The sequence below is a fragment of the Carya illinoinensis genome, chromosome 10, assembly GCF_018687715.1.
Source record: "Carya illinoinensis cultivar Pawnee chromosome 10, C.illinoinensisPawnee_v1, whole genome shotgun sequence".
Lineage (NCBI taxonomy): Eukaryota > Viridiplantae > Streptophyta > Magnoliopsida > Fagales > Juglandaceae > Carya > Carya illinoinensis.
In genome coordinates this window covers 4,987,960-5,010,227 of record NC_056761.1, presented here as the reverse complement: position 1 = coordinate 5,010,227, position 22,268 = coordinate 4,987,960, and the positions used below count along the sequence as shown (strand labels likewise).

Here is a 22,268-nt window from a genome sequence, read left to right as displayed (position 1 = left end):
GGGAGAGGAACCGTCGCTTAATACCATCAATGCTAAGGAAACAGAATAGCTGCAATCATGTGCCAAATCCAACCATTAGAAAATGTGCCAATAAAGATGGGAGAGAAACTTTCTCCTGGCACCATTAAATAATGGGAAAACCATACAGATATAACCCAGAGCCCAAAGCCTGACACGTGACAGAGCTAGGGAGAGTTATAACCACCCATTTCTAGGGAGGAAGAGCTCAACGGTTGTGACTACATGAAAGTAATAGCCCAAAGACAATGGAAAAAAAGAATTCCCATTGGACTAGTCGAATAGGAATTGACAGACTAATTGTAAGGGAATTTTCCCTCCTCTTGGCCCTTATAGCAAGCCCATGAAAGATCCCTAGAGAGTGATTTAGAGAACCTGATCAAGCCCAATGACCCTCCTCTAAAAGTAGTTAGTGGGCCTCTTCAGAACACTTGGCCTATGAGCAACACTTGCCAATGAAGCAACCCATGCGTGAAAAAATTGGACAATAAAGGGCAAATGAGACTCGCAGCCCTGACACCCCCCGTTGACACCCAACCCTCAAGAACCTATACAGGCAGGTGGGCAAGAGATCAAGGAGAGATACGGGGAACCCTTGATCTCTTGACAGTAGGCATGAAGGGATTAATAAGGAACGTCCTCAAGGAAAAGTGAGTTAGGGAGCCGTGTCACATTAATGGCACCACTCCTTGTACTCTACGTCGCATTAATGACTCCACCCTAGGAGTCATGCCGCATTAAATGAGTCTAACTAAGTGAGCAGTTGAAATGACACAAACTCCCTGAGGCCAGGCATGGGCTACCCCTACCCAGAAACCTAGTATAAAAGCTGATCTCCAGGTATGAAGAAAGCTCTCTGATTACTCTAAGTATTTCCACAAACTACTAAAGAGATATACTGACTTAAGTATCGGAGACTCATCGGCCTCCACCAAGGCCCTCCACTTGTTGTGTTTTCTTAAGTATATAGGTGAAAGATTCAAGACCCGAGTTACTGAACCTGGGCCAAAGACATATGAAACACAATGTTAAAAATTATCACGATATTTTTATGAAATTTATTATTATTATTTATATCAATAATTAGAAAGTTGAAAGTGGCAGTTTTTCAAGAAAAGAAGGAAATGGATGAGAAATCCTGTGTGGAACAACACATTATGTTACACGCCGAAATAGAGAAGAATAGAAGAGAAGAAATTAGGAGAGGACTTGAAGTGTTGGGATCGGGATACTAGGCTTAACGTCAGAAGGCATTAAGCAATTTGGGGCTTAATGTTGGACGGGACTTGGTAAGGAGCGTGTGCAAGTTGTGAAAAGACCATGGGCTTGGCCAAGAACCATCTTTTATTGCTTTATTGTTTTCTTTGTACTTATCTTGTGTTGAGGGACAATTTGGACTTTATATTCATCTTTAGCATATCTAGGGAAGTAACCGCTAGAAGAACCATCTAGCACTTGAATCATTTTATTTGTTGTTTGTTTACTGGAGGAGCTCCCTCAAAGAGAGCCTTTGCTATTTTCAATCAAATACATATGCCATTTCCATTCATTTGTGTGATTAATTCCCCATCCCTATTTTGATCCCTTACAAGTGGTATCTAGAGCCTCTTTCTTGCTCTATTACTATGGCCGAAAACATCCATATGAAAGATTTACAAGAAGGACTCAATGTCCAACGAAAAGCTACCGAACAACATATTAAGCACATTGATACTCAATTCAGTACAATCGGTGTGGAGATGGTGGCTATGCGATGCTAGATGGAGACGATGTTGCAGCAATTCTCTACTATGGCTGCTGACCTGCATAATGTTAAAACAACTATGTTAGGAGGTTCCTCTAATCAGCATGAACACAACGAGCACAATGGGAATCTAGATTCACAAGTCATACCTCACAAGGCTGAGATCCAACCAAGATCCATTCGTTTGGATTTTCCAGTCTTCAATGGAGATAATGCCCATGGCTGGCTTTATAAAGTAAATCATTTTTTCACCTATAACAGTATTCATCCCTAGAATAAATTGTGTTTAGTGGCCCTTCATATGGAAGGGAAAACTCTAGTGTGGTTCCAAGACTTAGAAGAATTGGTAGATTAAATACTTGGGAGGAATTTGTTACAACCTTAATAGTTAGATTTGGTCCTACCACTTATGATGATCCTATGGAACATTTGACGAAGTTGAGGCAAACAGGTACTGTGGCTGACTACCAAGTTGATTTTGAAGCCTTGTCCAAGAGGCCGCATGTTATTTGAGTATTACAAGCTTAGTTGCTTCCTCAGTGGCCTTAAGAATGAGATAAGATTGATAGTCAAAATGTTTAACCCTACTGATCTACTTACAGCTTATGGATTGGCCAAAATTCAAGAAGAAAAGGTTTCTCTATGTAAAAAGCTTCCATACAAACCCTCACCCTACCTTACAATTAACCAAACCCATGAACCAGCCTACCTTGAATCTTCCCACTCTCCTCACGCCACTGATAACCACAATAATCACTTAAAAGCCATAGTCTCAATCCAAAAAGTTAGTCAACAAGATATGAAGGAGCGCTGGGCTAAAGGCCTGTGCTATTCTTGTTATTCCAAGTGGGCCCCAGGTCACAAGTTTTCCCATCCTAGGTTGTATTTGATTGAGGAGATTCATGAGAATTATGAACTTACTGAAATTGACACAGGTAAAGATGAGGGCCAGATGAGCAACCCTCCAATTTCAGTTTCTGGTAAAACTCTAGAAATTAGCTTGTGTTGAACCCAAGGTTTCAAGTTTCATGTGATTATAAATCTACACATGGATTTTGATGATAACAAATGAATTCAAATAATAAAGGAGTTTCAAGCTCAAGTTGTTCACACAATGGAATCAAACACATCAAAGAACCAAGCATGAGCAAGAAGGAAATAAGTTCACATTAAAGTCATAGAGTAATGTTGTAAATCTCTTAAAATTCGAAATTAGGATTAATGCTCAAAATTAATATTTTATCATAAAGCATTAAAATACATTTTCCACATGTGCATGAATATTTTTTAAAATTAAATTTGAAAATTTTGAAAGATGATTGATTGTCATCTTTTACATGTGCATGCCTTGATTAAAGGGTTGAACTTTGAAAATATTAAAGATGATTGATTGTCATCTTTCACATGTGCATGTTTTATTTGAATATTTTCAAAAGTAATTGATGCTTTTTTAGACTTATACAAAATGTAGATGATTTTGTTTGAAAATTTTGAAAAGTAAAGTGTGCTAATTTCGTCATATACAAAAAGTAAAAGATTAGGTTTGAATTTTTTGAAAATGAAAGTGTGCTCATTTTGTCATATGCCAAAAGTAAAAGATTAGGTTTGATTTTTTTGAAAAAAATGAATGATGTTGTCTTTGACAATTGAAAAAGAAGAACCTTTTATTTGAATTTTTTGAAAAAGTGAATGATGTTGTCTTTGACATGTGAATCTTTTTAAATTTGAATATGAAGTCTCATATGCCTATAAATAGATCATTTGAGAGCTTCACATTCACAACACCAAGAGCATACAACATTCATTCAAAGCTTTCATTCTCTATTCTCTAAGCATTGAGCCTTAATCCTTGTTCATTTTGAGAGATATAGTTTGCGCTGTATTGTTCTTATTTCACTCATTGACGAGTGTTTTCTGATAACCTACCCACTATCAGCTCTTGTATCAGAAAAATGGTGTGTATAACTCTTGTGTGTGTAGAAAGTATTCTACACGGGGAATAGTTGAATCACCACGTGTAAGGTGATTGCAAGTGTAGAGGGTGTTCTACACGGATCTTTTGTATCGGTGTTGTTCAAAGGTGTAATAGGTTTCTATCTCCACCTGAAGGAGGTTGAATAGTAAATTTGGGAATCCTCAAGGGGTAGCTTGAGGCAAGGACGTAGACAGTGGGGCCGAACCTCGTTAACATACTGAGTTTGCTTCTCTCTTACCCTTACTCTTTATATTTATTGTTATTTCATATTTTGTTTATATTTTATATTATATATTTAATTTATAATTGTTATTTTTTTTAATACAACTCAATTCATCCTCCCTCTTATGTTAGTCATCTAGGCAACAGCTTGCATGCTATTGTAGGGTCCTTGAACCCTAAAACTATGCGGGTGGTGGGTAGAATTGACAACCAACTAGTCACCATTTTAATTGATTCAAGAAGTATTCACAACTTTCTAGAACCATCTATCCTATCCAAACTTCCCCTACATGTGTTGACTGATGACAAAGTTAGGGTGAAAGTTGCAAATGGCACTCAAGTTCAAAGTGAGGGCAGAATTAAAGCTGTGACAATGGTGGTCCAGGACATATAATTCTCAGTTGATATGTACCTTTTAGTGCTGGCAAGGTGTGATGTGGTGCTTGGGTTGCAGTGGTTACAAGGGCTAGGGTCAATTTTATAGAATTTTCACAATGCAATTTACCTACCAAAACTCTATATTTCTTATAAAATGATTGAGAGGCAGTAACTTAATGGAGGAATGGGTATTTAATAAAGCCACGGCTCTGGGGAAAAAAGGGGTATTGCTACAGCTAATTGAACAGACTCCTCAAACCCAAACACCCACCTGTACCCTTGAACCTATAGAGCATCTTCTTAACCTCTACCCTGACATATTTGCCATTCCCTCTGGTCTACCCCCACCCAGATCCCACGACTACAATATCACTCTCCAACCCGATACTCAACTAGTTTCCGTTAGACCATACCGTTACCCCTATTTCTAGAAAGATGATATTGAAAAAATCATAAAAGAATTGCTAGAATCGGCAGGTTTAATCAAACCTAGTCAGAGCCCTTACTCCTCCTCTATTTTGTTGGTGAGGAAAGCTAATAGCACATGGCGTTTATGTGTTGATTACCGTGCCTTGAAAAATGTCACAGTAAATGATAAGTATCCTATTCCTATGGTAGAGGAATTGATAGATGAGCTACATGGGGCCACAACGTTTTCTAAACTCGATTTAAAATCGAGATACCATTAGATTCAGGTAAAACCTGAAGACCGCATTCAAGACACATGAAGGGCATTATGAATTTCTGGTCATGCCATCTGGCTTAACTAATGCCCTATCAACATTTCATATTTTGATGAACCAGGTTTTTAAACCTCACATACGGTAGTTTATTTTGGTTTTTTTTTTTTTTAACAATATTTTGGTTTATAGCAGGGATGAGGAGACACACTTACAACACCTACAGCTTACTTTTGACATCCAAGGGAAAACCAGCTCTTTGCTAAGCTGAGTAAATGCAGTTTTGGCTACACCGAGATAGCTTATTTGGGCCACTTGATTTCTGGTCAGGGAATTAGAGCTGATCCAAAGAAGATCAAAGCCATGCTGAGTTGGCCACCACCTAAATCCCTTAAGGCTTTATGAGGTTTTTTAGGCCACACAGGCTATTACCGACAGTTTGTGAAAGGGTATGGTCTATAGCTACTAGATTGACCAACTTGTTAAAAAAAGACAATTTTAGTTGGGATGAGGAAGCTCAAACAGCTTTTGATAAGCTCAAAACAGCCATGTTTGAACCACCAATCTTAGTCCTCCCAAATTTTCAAAAGCCCTTTGTCATTGAATGTGACGCCTCGGGAGAAGCTATTGGGGCAATGCTTATGCAAGAAGGGAGGCCCCTAGCATATTTTAGCCAAGCCTTGAAAGGGCAGTCATTGAGGCTTTCTATTTATGAAAAGAAGTTTCTAGCCCTAGTGTCTGCAGTTCAGAAGTGGCGCCATTACCTCTTAGGCCAAACTTTTGTTATTAAAACAGATCACCAAAGCCTGAAATGTTTACTCGATCAGAGAGTTGGGATTGTCATGCAACAAAAATGGATTTCTAAACTAATGGACTATGACTTCGTGGTAGAATACAAGCAGGGTAAGGAGAACCTTGTGGCCGATGCCTTATCTAGGTAAGGGGCTGATTCTAAGGTGATAGTGTCTCTCATTTTTGTCCCTTTATGAGAGATGAAGAAAATCAAGAACCTATGGGCAAGGCACACATAGGGCCAACTGCTAGCTCCTTATACAGTCAAAAATGAGATTCTATTTTATAAAGGTAGAGTCTACATTCCTGCCAACCCCACCTTCATCAACAAGGTATTGGAATTATTGCATGGTAGCCACCTAGGCCACCTGGGCTTTGACAAGACTCTCCATAGAGTCAAATGAGATTTTTACTGGCCTAGCCAGAAATCTAATGTCAAGGAATTTTTAACGAGCTGTGACATTTGCCAAATAATCAAAGTGGACAATATTCATCCCAGTGGACTTCTCCAACCTCTCCCAATTCCCTCTGCACCATGGACTAACATCACCATGGATTTCGTTGAAGGCTTACCTAAATCAGGTGGCTTTAATGCCCTATGGGTCGTGGTTGACAGGTTTACTAAATACTCCCACTTCATACCTATCTCAAATCCATATACTGCTTAAACATTGGCACAAGTATTCCTCTCACACATTTTCCTTCTCCATGGATCCTACTTTCATCTTAGACAGAGATCTTACTTTCACTAGCAGATTTTGGCAGGAACTGTTCGCACTTCAACGGGTCAGCTTGGTATTCAACAAGGCTTACCATCCTCAAACTTATTGTCAATTTGAAGCTGTTAATAAGTGGGTGGAAACTATTTGAGGTCTTATGTCAGTGATAAACCGAAGGAATGGTCTAAATGAGTGGCTCTTGCAGAGTGGTGTTAGAACTCGAGCTAGCATGCTTCGAGTAAACTCACACCCTTCCAGGCACTATATGGCTATAAACCCCCTAAGCTAACTAGTTACATGGCAAGTACAGCACGATTAGAAGAAGTGGAAACTAACTTGCGTGATGGAGATCAACTTTGGGCCCTGTTAAAACAAAATTTAGTTAGATCTCAGGAATGGATGAAAAAAATATGCAGATAAAGGGAGAAAAGAACAACAATTTCTGATCGAAGACTGGGCTTTCCTGAAGCTTCAGCCCTATAGATTGTCCTCCTTTCGAAACCGTCAAAGTTTGAAACTTTCACTGCATTTCTATGGACCCTTTCAGGTGATATAGAGGGTAGGTGAAGTGGCTTATTGCCTTCAAGTGCCAAACTCCTCTTAGCTCCATAATGTTTTCCATGTCTCACATTTAAAAAAAGAAATTAAGGCCACAAGTTAGTCTCATTCCCAACCTACCACCAGTTGATAAAAATGGCATCTTGCAACCAAAACCAGAAGAAATACTCAGCCGTCAGATGAGGAAAGTGAGGAACCTGCCAATCGTGGAGCTCTTGGTTCGCTAGACAGGTTAGAACCCAAACGAGGCTTCTTGGGAGGCTTTCACAAAGCTTTGCACCGAATACCCACACCTTGTGGGCAAGGTGTTCTGATTTCTTTTTTTTGGGGGGGGGGGGGGGGGGGGAGTTGTTACATGCCAAAATAGAGAAGAACAGAAGAGAAGAAATGAGGAGAGGACTTGAAGTGTTGGGATCGGGATGCTAGGGTTAACTTCAGAAGGCATTAAGCAATTTGGGGCTTAAAGTTGGACCGGACTTGGTAAAGAGCGTGCAAGGGTTGTGAGAAGACAATGGGGTTGGCCCAAGAACTATCTTTTATTGCTTTATTGTTTTCCTTGTAATAATCTTGTGTTGAGGGACAATTTGGTCTCTATTCATCTTTAGTATATCTAGGGAAGTAATAGCCGGAAGAACCATCCAGAACTTCAATCATTTTATTTGTTGTTTGTTTACTAACCTCGAACAGAGCCTATGTTATTTTCAATCAAATACATATGCCATTTCCATTCATCTGTGTGATTAATTCTCCATCCCTGTTTTGATCCCTTACACATTATAATGATCAAAGCAATAATATATGTCGAGCAGTGTTATTAGGTTTGGATTGCAATATGTTCTAAAATTCGATCATGTATGGTTTTTTGATCATTGAAGTTAAACCATTAATCATTGAAAGACCTATTAATTTGGGCTTCCAAAAGTTTGAGAGAGAAACTAGACTCGATTGAAAGAATTGGGCTTTAAAAATAAGTCAGCCCAAGTCTATCTAATTATGGGTCCCTCTTCAGACCGGACTCAACGTAAATCTAAGGTTTACACCAACCAATGAGACATTAACATATCAGCATCTCATTATTTCTCCTCTCCACATCTCTCTCACTTCACATTTTGCCATTTCCTTTTCTAGTAATCTATTTCAATGAATTTTGTCGTTCGTTAATTCAAGGCTTCTTGCTTCTAGTCATTTCATACCATCCAAACAAATGTCTATCTTCAAACCCTTGAAATTTCTAAAAAGACCTAACAACCAAGTATTTCACTTTTCAAACAAGCCTCATTTGATATCCTTCGGTACCATATGCTAATCATCGAGAGTTTAACTTCGGTACCATCTATTCTTCAAGCATTTGAAATCCCTCAGTACCACCTAAGATGTTGTTATTATTATTCTTGATAGGAAAATGATAGACATACGTCACTTTTCACAATACTTTACACAATTATGTTTTAAAGTGATGTGTATTTTTGTAAAATACCTTATAAAAGTAACACCACTTTATAAAAATACCTTCATTTTTAAACATGTATTGTGAAATATATTGCATAAGAACCATTACTCTTCTTGGTAAGGATGGTCAAGTTTTGTCCTTTCTTTATCATGCAATACAATAGCCCCAATACACCTACACAAGCTGAAGCATTTGCAAGAACAGTAATAGCTGTGTTAGTGTTTTGCTTTTTCTTTGCCTTCTTTATACCATTCTTCAATTTGTTGATTTGGTTTTTGGACATGCTGGCCTCAATCTTACAAGGTACTAAAACTCCAATAGAAAGTGATAATGGAAGGGAAGCACCCTGACTCCAAATTTAAACAACATTAACCCTAAATTTTTTTTAAAATCTCGAATAATCTTAAATCTTAAAACTTCCAAATAATAATGGGAGGATGAGGTAGTTCTTGACATCTCTAAGAACCTTTTGTAACGTATGTAGAAGTGTTAATCCCATGCTTTTTGGTATACAATGAAAACAATAGAAGGCAGATGTGAATGGTGTAAACATCTCAGACGCACCACGTCTCTTTTTCAGATTTTCTCTTTAATTATTGATCCAAAGGAAATTAATTGAAGGCAATTAGGAACTTTTTTTTTTTCCTTACAAAGTTCTCACCCAACAACAATCATTTCAGAACATCATGAAAGTTCGGTAAAACTCAAAATTGGCAGCTAGACAAGGACAGAATACTCCTATATATGACGATCAAATCCAAGCCAAGATTTTCTTTCACTGTCTTTCACTATCTCTTTGCTTTGACAATTTTAGTTTCTTAACGTGGAAGAGTACGCAAAGGACAACATTATAGAAGAAATTTCATGATGTGCAATACTAATTTTTTTAAGCAAATATATCTTACTAAAGATGAACCAAATTGAGTACAAAAAGTAGGGACTAGGTTCCCAACAATCATTCAAAACAATAAAGAAATAAAATGCATGGCAACCACCATAAGGAACGAAAATGAAAGTGAAATGGAGTTGAGTGTTGAAAAGAAATAATGTAACCCTACTACAAAAGAAACTTAGAGAGAGAGGCTCCCCCTTCTCTCTAAAAACCAAACCACTACAAAGAAAACCAGCGCAGAGGGGCCTCCCTCCCCCATCCCTCCACCCTCTTTTCTCTATGTTCCTCTTTTCTTCTTCTTTTTGTTGGTTTTTTAGGGGTAAGTATGGTGGAAGGCCGATCAGCTGCTTTCTGGAGTTCGATGACCACTATGCGCCCTAACACTGGCTTCCCAAGACGCCAAACTTTCAAACGAGTGAAGAATTTCACTGAACAGAGTAGCGCGTGAGCCACACGTAAGATCCAAAGTTGGCACATGATATCCATGCACCATTGCTAAGAGAGCTCTTATGCCACCATAGGCAGCTTTTCTAGGTCCAAGACCACTAGTTACTTCAGATCTGACCAACCGCCATACCCCCAGGGTGGCACATGGCTTTCATGCACCAGCAAAGTCGCTGGTTGTAATTTATTTTCCTCCAAGGTTGAAAATGCGGATCTATATCTTTCGACATGTACTTCATTATTTTTCCATGTTGTTTTAATTTCTATAATGTCTTTTATTTTAGGGGAAAAAAAAAACACACGGTCTCTTAGACTTTTGTCTATAGAGTGTGTTATCTACTCTATCGTAGACGAAGTATAGGTTTGTTTTAACTCTGTCTTGTCTTGGACAGAGTTGTGATGTCACTCAGATCATGTATGTAGAGATTTGCAGCTTGGACTAGACTATCTCGGTACGTTTGTGTAATGGGGAGCTATAAGTGCTTTAATTGGCTTGTAATGAATTTTTCATGTTAAGTTTGTAATGTTCATTATTAATGAATACAATAGACTTTTATGAAAACCAAAAAGTGTGAAATGGAGGGAAACGGTATAGAAAAATAATTCAATAAACCTTTGAGGGAGTATTAATGGCAGAAACAAAATCTGATTGAGCACTTTGATATTCTCTTACCTAACTCTTTGTATATTTGTATATATGTTTGTGATTAAGAATCTCACAAGTTTTGTATGAGTGGAGAAGGGACCAAAAAGCTTTTTATACAATATGCCAAAGTAAATATATTTACTAAGAATATTATCTTATAGAAAACTTCTATTTATCATCTATTTTATCATCATCATCTTCTCAACATCCCATGATGCGATATCAAATAATTATCCTGCAAGTTGGACATAACAAATAATCTTTAATCATTTAATATCACATAATGAAATGGCAGAAAAATAGTGATAAAAGGATGTTGAGTAACATTACTCTGTAAATTAATCTACGGGTTACCGTGTTTTGAGAAACACAAGATTATAGATTGAAAAAACCTAGACATCCTTCTATTTGTTTTTCTTCCAAAAAAAAAAAAAAAATCGATTGAAATGGCATAAAAGAGTATCAAACAGTAATGTTTCTATTGCTATATATTGTAAGAGAATAAAAGCACAATATTGAATTGTCACATGCGTAGGTTTGATATGTTCACGCACTCCAACCCCAATATATACGAATGAACAAATGAAAGAAGGGTAAAAGCTTTCAAATAGCCCCTACCCTCATCAGACTCTTTATCCTCAATTACCTCAGCAAGTTTGCCAGTAAATCCCCTTCATTTTTTTCCTACAAAAACAATATTCTATGTTTCTTCAAAGCTGATACAAACAGATCAAGATTTCCGACAATTTTCTCTTTCAACGAAATGTCCTTATCCATTCATTTTATAGACGCAGAATCTCTCACCTGCTCTCTATAGTCTGGACCAAGATAGAGACATCAATGAAGACTGTCAAATATCTTCAAATGTTGGATGAAATGAAGAGTCGAAATGTATAGAAAACTCAGACGACCCCCCCTTGGATTTCAATCTTTGTCGCAAATATGCATCCATATCTTCACTTCCAAGCTTGTCCACCTCATTATTCCCCTCCAAAACATTCACCACTTGTCTCATGGTTAGCTCGGAACTTGGGTCAGGATATACACACAACAACCCCAAGTGCAGCACCCTATCAACTTCCTGCTCGTCAAACCCGCCTATAGCCCTCAACCTTTCTTCCCAGGCATTCAATAGCTGCCCTTCCACCATCAATTGCCATGCCCAATCTACCAAATATGGCTTTCCCTCCTCTATAGGCCTTCTCCCACACATGACTTCCAAGATCAAGGCCCCAAATTCGAACACATCAGTTTGAGCAGATGCCTGCCCAGTCTTTATCACCTCCGGGCCAAGAATCTGACTGTCCGACCACTCTTGTTGTGGTAGGCACTTGACCATGGCCGTGCATCCAGGCTAGTCCAAAATCTCCTAACCTTCCATTCATGTCCTTGTCAAGCAACACGTTGATAGCCTTCAAGTCTCGATGAGAGACTCTGGATTCCCACCCCTCGTGCAAGTATGAGACGGCTGAAGCCACATCTTTTAAAATCCTTATCCTGCCTTCACAGCTCAACATCTTGTTCTCACTGCATTCGAATATCCACTTGTCCAAGATTCCATTTTCCATGTGGTCATAGATCAAGAAATTTCCCTTCTCCCTCTTGCACCAGCCTCTCAGCGCCACCAAACTCCTGTGCTTCAATCTTCCAAGGCTTGAAATTTCAGCCAAGAATTATCTCCTTCCATCATTTTCATGTGAAATTCATTTCAATGCAATCTCCGCCCCTCCGACCAAAACCCCCTTGAAGACCTTCCCACTCCCTCCGGTTCCGATCACATTTTCTTCGATGAAACCTTCTGTCGACATCTCAATTCATGATATGCAATTCTGTGGGGCCAATACTCCAATTCCCATTCTTTCGATCCCACTCTCTCCCTAGCTTTCCTTCGTTGCCTCTTGATACAAGACACTGTAAACAAGGCACAAACTAAAATAACTATGAAACCTCCCACCGTCATTCCAGCAATAAACCCTTTAGAATGAAATATCGGCCCTGGAAGAACAAACGATGGAAAACCTACCGTGATCAACTCTTCGCTTAATGAAAAGTTTGAATTACTAAAGCTCCACGCCAAAATCTTGTCACTTTCCATTAACGCTCCGGTAGCACTAGTAAAGCCAACATACATTTCATCCCCAATTACCTCAGAAAGATTAAGAGAAACATTCGACAAAGGCCTCAGAGGTCTTTTCATGCATGCAGGAGCCATGGTAACATTAATCAAAGAATCAGAATAGTCAATCCAAACTTGGTAATTTTCATCATTGCTCAGCTTCAATTCCTCAAAGAACTTCGCATCTGTTATGAGTGGAGACAAAAATAGTGAACAGTGAAACATACACCGTTTATTTTCTTAGCATATTAGGCGCCACTTGCAGACACGCACAATGTCTGCAGCAAGTGACGCCTCGAACTCTTCCGTAAAATACTGCACCGAAAAATGTTGTAGGCTGCTCTCTCCTATAAATAGGAGAGAGCTCAGATAAGTGAGGAGATAGAGTGTGCAGCAGAGAGAAAACAGAGAGTGCTGCGTGTGTGCAGACAGAGTGTGGGAGAGAAAGAAGAGAGGAAGAGAGTGGGTGAACAGAGAGAGTTTTTTCTGTAAAAATTATTTTCATAGTAAAATTACAGCATCTGTGGACGTAGGCAATTGCCGAACCACGTTAAATTTCATCCCTCCTTTATTTAGAATCATCTCTGTGTCAGAATAGCTCCCAAAAACTGGTATCAGAGCACTGGTTCGAGCTATCCAAAAATTCAAATTGTTCAAAATCAATTTTTGACAACTCCACGGTGTTCCTCGCATTGAGACGAATCCGTTGCGACAAACAGAATCAAAAACGGAGGTCGGACGAGCCTACACGTGCCCCTAGAAGATCGGCGCGTGCATCTGCTGCAACCCATGCTCCCCACGCGCTCAGGAGGTTGAAGACACGTGCACCACACGCACCCACACGCCCTCACGCGCTCCAGAGGTTGAAGACACGTGAAGGACACGCGCCCACGCGCCCCCTACGCGCCCTATAGAGGTTCGGCACGTGTGTCACACGCGCCTCACTCTCCCCCACGCGCACACAGTATTGTAGCACGTATATTACACGCGCCCACGCGTTTGCCCACGCGCACTGTGCAGCGCGTGTATTTCACGCGCCAGACAGATCAGAACCGTCCATTTTTCAGATCTGTTTTTGGCTAGATCTAAGCCATTCGGAGTCCAATTTTGACGATCAAATAGTGTTTTCCAACTATTTGGATCATTCTGGACTCATCCGTACGGTTGAAATTTTGAGATTCGGCATCAGTACATTGGATCTGAACCATCCACGTGTTGCAGATCATTTTGGGCTAGATCACACCAGTTAGAGTTCCATCACGATGATCAAATAGTGCTGACAAACTATATAGATCATTCCGGACTCGTTTCCAGCTAATTCGAGTGTTTCGGATGCAACGGTGATCTTTGTTTGTTTGAATTTGAACTCATTTGTAAAGTTATGGCTGGAGAAGAAGCTAAAGGTGTTGGTATCGAGAAATTTGACGGTACAGACTTTGCCTACTGGAGAATGCAGATAGAGGATTATCTCTATGGGAAGAAACTACATCTTCCACTCCTAGGAAGAAAGCCAGATGACATGAGCAATGAAGATTGGAGTTTCCTTGATAGACAAGTGTTGGGAGTCATTCGACTAACACTGTTAAGATCAGTTGCACACAATGTGGGAAAGGAGAAGACCACGGCGGATTTGATGAAAGCTCTATCGGACATGTACGAGCAGCCATCAGCCAATAACAAAGTGCATTTAATGTACAAGCTATTCTACTTGAGAATGGCAGAAGGAACTCCAGTTATTCAGCATCTGAATGAGTTCAACACCATCATCAATCAATTAGCTTCAGTGGGGATTGAATTTGATGATGAAGTACGTGCAATGATTGCTCTAGCTCAATTGCCAAAAAGCTAGGAGGCCATGAGAACAGCTGTTAGCAATTCTTATGGCAAAACAAAGATGAAGTATCAAGATATCCAGGACTATATTCTTAGCGAGGAAGTTTGCAGAAGAGATACAGGAGAAGCATCAACTTCCAGTTCTGCCTTAAACCTCGAGACGAAAGGTAGAGGAGCTAGCAGAAGTTCAAATCGGGGCAGATCGAAGTCCCGAAGAGGCAGAAGTAAATCTAGGTCCGGAAAACAAGTACAGTGCTGGAATTGTGGCAAGATTGGCCACTTCAAAAATAATTGCAAGGAAGCAAAGAAGAAGAATGAGCATGACTCTGTTAATGCCACAACAGAAGAGCTTCGAGATGCCTTACTCCTTTCAGTCGACAACCAAATTGAATCTTGGGTGTTAGACTCAGGAGCCTCGTTCCACACTACAGCACACCGAGAAATCATGCAGAATTATGTCACTGGTGATTTCGGAAATGTGTACTTAGCAGATGGTGAAGCGTTGGAAATCAAAGGCATGGGAGATGTACCAATCAATCTGCCCAATGGAAGTGCATGGTTGCTACAGAAGGTGCGACATGTTCCCAAGCTCATGAGGAACCTGATTTCTGTAGGACAACTTGATGCTGATGGGCATTCGGTACTATTTACCGATGGCACGTGGAAGATAACAAAAGGAGCTATGGTAGTAGCTCGAGGCACAAAAACAGGTACTCTATATATGACTTCAAGCATTAGAGATATTATTGCAATTGCTGATGCAAATGCCAACCTATGGCATCAAAGGCTTGGTCACATGAGTAAGAAAGGAATGAAGGTACTATTATCCAAGGGGAAGTTACCAAAGTTGGAATCAACTGATTTCGACATGTGTGAAGGTTGCATTTTTGGGAAACAGAAAAAAGTTAGTTTCCTGAAAAATGGTAGAACTCCAAAATCTACAAAGTTGGAGTTGGTGCACACAAATTTGTGGGGGCCATCCCCAGTCGCTTCTCTTGGAGGATCGCGGTACTATATTTCATTTATTGATGACTCAAACAGGAAAGTATGGGTTTTTTTTTTTAAAAAATAAATCTGACACATTTGATACTTTCAAGAAGTGGAGAGCCATGGTTGAAAATGAAACAGGCTTGAAGTTAAAATGTCTGAGGTCAGACAATGGAGGAGAGTACATCGACGGAGGGTTCAAAGAATTCTGTGCTACAAATGGGATTAGATTTCAGAAGACTATTCCCGGTACACCGCAGCAGAATGGCGTAGCTGAACGCATGAACAGAACTCTCAACGAACGTGCCAGAAGCATGAGGCTGAATTCAGGATTGCCTGAATGTTTTTGGGCTGATGCAGTTAACACTGCAGCCTATTTGATTAATCGGGGACCTTCAGTTCCCTTAAAGTTCGATCTACCAGAGGAAGTCTGGAGCGAAAAGAAGGTAAATCTTTCCCATTTGAAAGTTTTTGGCTGTTTATCATATGTTCACATAGATTCTACTGATCGTAACAAGTTAGAAGCCAAATCTAGAAAATGTTTTTTCATCAGTTATGGTGATGAAGAATTTGGCTATCGATTTTGAGATGATAAAAATCGCAAAATCATCAGAAGTAGAAATGTGATATTTAATGAGCAGATTCCGTACAAATCTAAGTCACAAGCTGAACCTGAGGAACAGCCAAAGAAACCTGAGGTTGTTGACTTTGATGTTACTCGAGTCAACACTGATCAGAACGAGGATCAAGAAAATGATGATACACAGATCAAACAACGTACACCACTCACTGTTATTCGAAGATCTTCAAGGACAATCAGGCCACCACAGCGGTTCTCACCATCTCTACACTACATCTTGCTAATAGATAGTGGTGAACCGGAAAATTATGATGAAGCTCTACAAATTGAATATTCGATCAAGTGGGAGAAAGCCATGCAAAATGAGATGGAGTCACTGATGTCAAATCAGACATGGGAGCTAACTAAGCTTCCAAAAGGCAAGAAGGCTTTGCACAATAAATGGGTGTACAGAATTAAGGAAGAGCACAATGGTAGCAAGCGCTACAAAGCCAGAATGGTCATGAAGGGGTTTCAACAAAAGGAAGGTGTCGACTACACAGACATTTTCTCCCCAGTTGTAAAATTGACCACGATCAAGCTAGTGTTAGCAATTGTGGCTGCAGAGAATCTACATCGTGAGCAGTTAGATGTGAAGACTACATTCCTTCATGGTGATTTGGAGGAAGACATCTATATGCACCAGCCACAAGGATTCTAAGTGAAGGGAAAGGAGAATCTAGTTTGCAAACTGAAGAAGAGCTTGTATGGCCTAAAACAAGCTCCACGACAATGGTACCGGAAGTTTGACAACTTCATGTGCAGTAATGGATTTACAAGACTGCAGGCTGACCATTGTTGCTATATGAAGAACTTTGACAAGTCTTATATTATCCTACTGTTGTATGTGGATGATATGCTCGTTGCAGAGTCAAGCATCGAGGAAATCAATAAACTGAAGAAGCAGTTGTCAAAGCGGTTTGAGATGAAGGATTTGGGTGCTGCAAAACAAATCCTTGGTATAAGAATTATTAGAGACAGGTGTAATGATACTTTCAAGCTCTCCCAGGAGGAGTATGTAAAGAAGGTGCTCAAAAGGTTTAACATGGACAAGGCGAAACCAGTGAGCACACCCTTAGCTAGTCACTTTCGACTAACTAAGGATCAGTCGCCAAAGACGGAGGAAGAGCAAGAATGCATGAACAGAATACCCTATGCATCTGCTATTGGTAGTCTTATGTACGCCATGGTCTGTACAAGGCCAGATATTGCACAAGCAATGAGAGCTGTGAGTAGGTACATGAGTAATCCAGGAAAGCAGCATTGGGAAGCAGTCAAGTGGATTTTAAGATATCTACAAGGCTCTTCAGATACGTCACTATGCTTTACAAAAGCAGGTTTAAAACTACAGGGATATGTAGATGCTGATTTAGCAGGTGACGTTGACAGCAGAAAAAGTACTACTGGATTTGTGTATACGCTGGGTGGTACAGCTGTATCGTGGGCTTCTAAGTTACAGAAGATTGTTGCCCTCTCAACTACAGAAGCGGAATACGTTGCTATAACTGAAGCAGGGAAGGAAATGGTTTGGTTGCAGTCATTCTTGGAGGAATTGGGAAAGAAGAATGAAAAAGGTATTCTGCACAGTGATAGTCAGAGTGCTATTTTTCTTGTAAAGAATCCAGTCTTTCATTCCAGAACAAAACACATACAGTTGCGATACCATTTTATCCGATCTCTTCTCGATAGTGGACAGCTGATACTTGAGAAGATTCGAGGAACAGAGAACCCAGCACACATGTTCACAAAAGTAGTTACTGCTGAAAAACTGAAGCTGTGTATAGCTTTAGTTGGACTTCGTACTTAAAGGCATGACTTGAAGTTGCTATGATAGTTGCTATGAAGATATGTAGACTCATTTGTCTCCAAGTGGGAGATTGTTATGAGTGGAGACAAAAACAGTGAACAGTGAAACATGCATCGTTTATTTCCTTAGCATATTAGGCGCCACTTGCAGACACGCACAGTGTCTGCAGCAAGTGACGCCTCGAACTCTTCCGTAAAATACTGCACCGAAAAATGTTGTAGACTGCTCTCTTCTATAAATAGGAGAGAGCTCAGAGAAGTGAGGAGATAGAGTGTGCAGCAGAGAGAAAACAGAGAGTGCTGCGTGTGTGCAGACAGAGTGTGGGAGAGAAAGACGAGAGGAAGAGAGTGGGTGAGCAGAGAGAGTTTTTTCTGTAAAAATTATTTTCATAGTGAAATTACAGCATCTGTGGACGTAGGCAATTGCCGAACCACGTTAAATTTCGTTCCTCTTTTATTTAGAATCATCTCTGTATCAGAACAGCTCCCAATAGCATCATTGGTTATCTTGAGTTTAGACGGTAAAAAAAGTCAAAAGATGGCTACAAATTGTAGTGTGTTTCCCTTTGTACGGCGTCTTCTGTGTTGTCATAAGCACATGGAACATAATAATTCTTTTCGTAAAACATCCTTAAGTAACGCACTATATCATTTGATGTGTAAGTATGTTACTTGAGAGATTCGAAATATTGAGTGTAGTAAACTTATAAAAAACTTATTTTTTTAATATGTCAACAAGTCTAGTCATTTTATAACTTAATGACAGATGATGTATTTGATACAACTACCTTCATCTCTCTCTTACTCTATGAAAGTTTGCAGTAGCGTTGCATTATTCTCTACTTCAGTAGTGGTAATCTTATCACAGCAGGAAATGATACATCATACACATGCAATATTTTTTATAATCTATGTTAAATGAGAGGTATTTTTATAAAATAAAAAATACTGTGTAATATTGTTTAACAGAAACACTTCAGATCGTCACTTGCTGGTTTCACCTCATTAACATCAACCAACAAAAATATTTCATTTCAGCATTACATAAGATAACACCATGAGGTTCACCATATGTGATTTGTACTAGAATGAAATACCCTACCAAATAAATTTTCTTCCCTTCCCTCTACCTCTCATACCCGACAAGTTGTCTTGCCGCCACCCCGCCACCAGCAACCACTACTAATTCCACCACTTGTTGTTGCCACAATCAGACAACCACCACCAAGATGACCACTACCAGCTCCATTTCTTGTTGCTGCCACCAGTAGACGACCACCCAGGTTGACTTCCAGCCAGTCCATCGCTAACCCATCCAGTCTAACGTCTAGCCACCGAATCTGTTGTCCAGCCACCCAATCTGACGCAGCCACCACTCGTCTTCTTAAAAATGCTTTGTTTTTTAGTGTAAAAGATTCAAATAGTATGGATAAAAGATTCAAACACTTTTTTCTTCCCCTCATGCTGATGCCCCTGTCTGCACTTTAAATCCATTAGAAATGTTTAAGTTGTGGTCCATATGAAGTATTCTGATATATACACCGACTCCAACCCCAATATACACAAATGAACGAATGAGAGACATAAAAGCTTTCAAATAGCCCCTACCCTCATCACACACTTTATCCTCGATTGCCTTGCCAAGTTTGCCAGCCATTCATTTATTCCCTACAAAAGCAATATTCTATGTTTCTTCAAAGCTGATACAAACAGATCAAGATTTCCAACAATTTTCTTGCCCAACAAAATGTCCTTATCCATTCATTTTATATATGCAGAATCAGTCACCTACCCGACCAAGACAGAGACATCAATGAAGACTGTCGAATATCTTCAAATGTTGGGTGAGATGAAGAGCCAAAATGCATAGAAAACTCGGACCAACCAGATTTCAATCTCTGTAGCAAATATGCATCCATATCTTCACTTCCAAGCTCGTCCACCTCAGTATTCCCCTCCAAAACTTTCACCACTTGTCTCATGGTTGGCCGGGAACTTGGGTCAGGATATACACACAACAACCCCAAGTGCAGCACCCTATCGACTTCTTGCTCGTCAAACCCACCTATAGCCCTCAACCTTTCATCCAAGGCATTCAATAGCTGCCCTTGTACCATCAATTGCCATGCCCAATCTACCAAAGGTGGCTTTCCCTCCTCTATAGGCCTCCTCCCACACATGACTTCCAAGATCAAGGCCCCAAATCCGAACACATCAGTTTGAGCAGATACCCGCCCACTCCTTATCACCTCCGGCGCCAAGTATCCGACCGTCCCAACCACTCTTGTTGTGGAAGGCACTTGACCATGGCCGTGCATCCGAGCTAGTCCAAAATCCCCTAACCTTCCATTCATGTCCTTGTCAAGCAACACATTGCTGGCCTTTATGTCTCGATGCAGGACTTTGGATTCCCATCCCTCGTGCAAGTACAAGACTGCCGAAGCCACATCTTTTAAAATCCTTATCCTATTTTCGCAGCTCAACATCTTGTTCTTACTGCATTCGAATACCCACTTGTCCAAGCTTCCATTTTCCATGTAGTCATAGATCAACAGGAAGCTTCCCTGCTCTCTCTTGCACCAGCCTCTCAACCCCACCAAACTTCTGTGCTTCAATCTTCCAAGGCTTGAAATTTCGGCCAAGAATTCTCTCATCCCATCATTTTCATATGAAATGCATTTTGCCGCAATCTCCGCCCCTCCTACCAAAACCCCCTTGTAGACCTTCCCATTCCCTCCTATTCCGATCACATTTTCTTCTGCAAACCCTTCGGTCGCCGCCTCTATTTCTTGGTATGCAATTCTGTGGGGCCAATACTCCAATTCCCATTCTTCCATTTCCGCTCTCTCCCTAGCTTTCATTTGCTTCCTCTTGATACAAGACACAGTAAACAGGGCACAAAGTAAAATAACTATGAAGCCTCCCACCGTCATTCCTGCAATGAACCCTTTAGAATGAAATATCGGCCCCTTTGGAAGAACAAACGATGGCAAACCCTTCGTGATCAACTCTTCGCTTAATGAAAAGTTCGAATTACTAAAGCTCCACGCCAAAATCTTGTGACTTTCCATTAACTTTCCGGTAGCACTAGTAAAGCCAACATACATTTCTTCCTCAAACACCTCAGAAAGATTAAGAGAAACATTCAACAAAGGCCTCAGAGGTCTTTTCTCGCCTGCAGGAGCCATGGTAACGTTAATCAAAGAATCAGAATAGTCAATCCAAACTTGGTAATTTTCACCATTGTTCAGCTTCAATTCCTTGAAGGAGTTCGCATCATCAATATCACTGACGTTGTTGCCTCTTTGGTTGTCGGGCCAGTACCCAGCATCATGTGCTTGGATTGATTTGAGGGAGTTCACATCGATCCCAACATGATTGGCGTTTATGTCATCGAATTCTTGGTTCTGAAACACATCAAATTCGACTCCAAAGATATGTTCCTTGGAATTCCCATTGTTGGTGAAGTTGAAAAGGCCAAGATTTTGTGCTGAGGCCGCGCCTGTGATGCCAGTAAAGGGCACAAAAAGGAAAACTATGCCATGCCCAGGAAGAGTATTCTTGTAAGGAGCCATGGAGAAGATGAAAGAAGTCGAGAAAGGATACACATAAGAAGAGTTCAGCTTTTTTGCGGGAATCTTTTGCGGGTAAAGGGCACGACCCATTGTGAAAGTCGTTCTATTAGTGAGTGTTAGAACACGAGACTCAACGGTGGCGAATCCATAAAGTAACATATCGGAAGAGTCGAAGCCATTGAAGGTGAAATCAACAGCGGAAATGGATCGGAAGAACAGGAAGATAGGTAGCAGAAGAAACATCAGGACAGGCTGTTGGTGATTATGCTTGTTCATGGTGGCAGAGTTTGATGAGAGAGATAAGGACGTGGGAGGTGGAAAAGAAAGGTTGATACAAGATGACAAGCAGATAATTTTGGTCAACTTTTAGACATTCATGGGGCTATGATGTAGCCCTGGATCTTTGATTAATTACGAAGATGAAAACCTTTTTTTATTTTCATCTTAATTTTATGAACTTTTTGGTCAAACCCACTTTGAGATATCTCTAGAGTCCACAGCTACTGTTTCGTCATAATAAATTTTTATCTTAAATATAAAATTTTTATCTCATTCTTATAATTTTTTTAAAATTTTTATATAAAATATAATAAATAATTTAATTTTTTTCAAATTTTAATATAATAATAATATTAAAATATAATATTTTAATATTTAATCTTAAAATTCAAAATTCTAATTTAAAAAATTTCAATAACTAAACAGAAATACGTAATTGAAAATAAACCCTCAAAAGTTGAATAAAAGTATTAAAGTAATAAAGAATATTAAGATAAAATGAAAAAAAGTAAAAAAAAGTACAGTGGGAAAGTCC

General features: G+C 39.7%; 1 protein-coding gene and 1 pseudogene across 1 annotated transcript; both read right to left on the bottom strand.

Annotated features, from left to right (window-relative positions):
- Window positions 1-10,966: 10,966 nt before the first annotated feature.
- LOC122279564 lies at window positions 10,967-19,183 on the bottom strand (annotated as a pseudogene).
- Window positions 18,808-21,830, bottom strand: LOC122278147 (L-type lectin-domain containing receptor kinase VII.1-like). Its single transcript, XM_043088249.1, has one exon. The coding sequence runs from the start codon at window positions 21,728-21,730 to the stop codon at window positions 19,664-19,666; it is 2,067 nt and encodes a 688-aa protein (XP_042944183.1). The 5' UTR covers window positions 21,731-21,830; the 3' UTR covers window positions 18,808-19,663.
- Window positions 21,831-22,268: the final 438 nt, after the last annotated feature.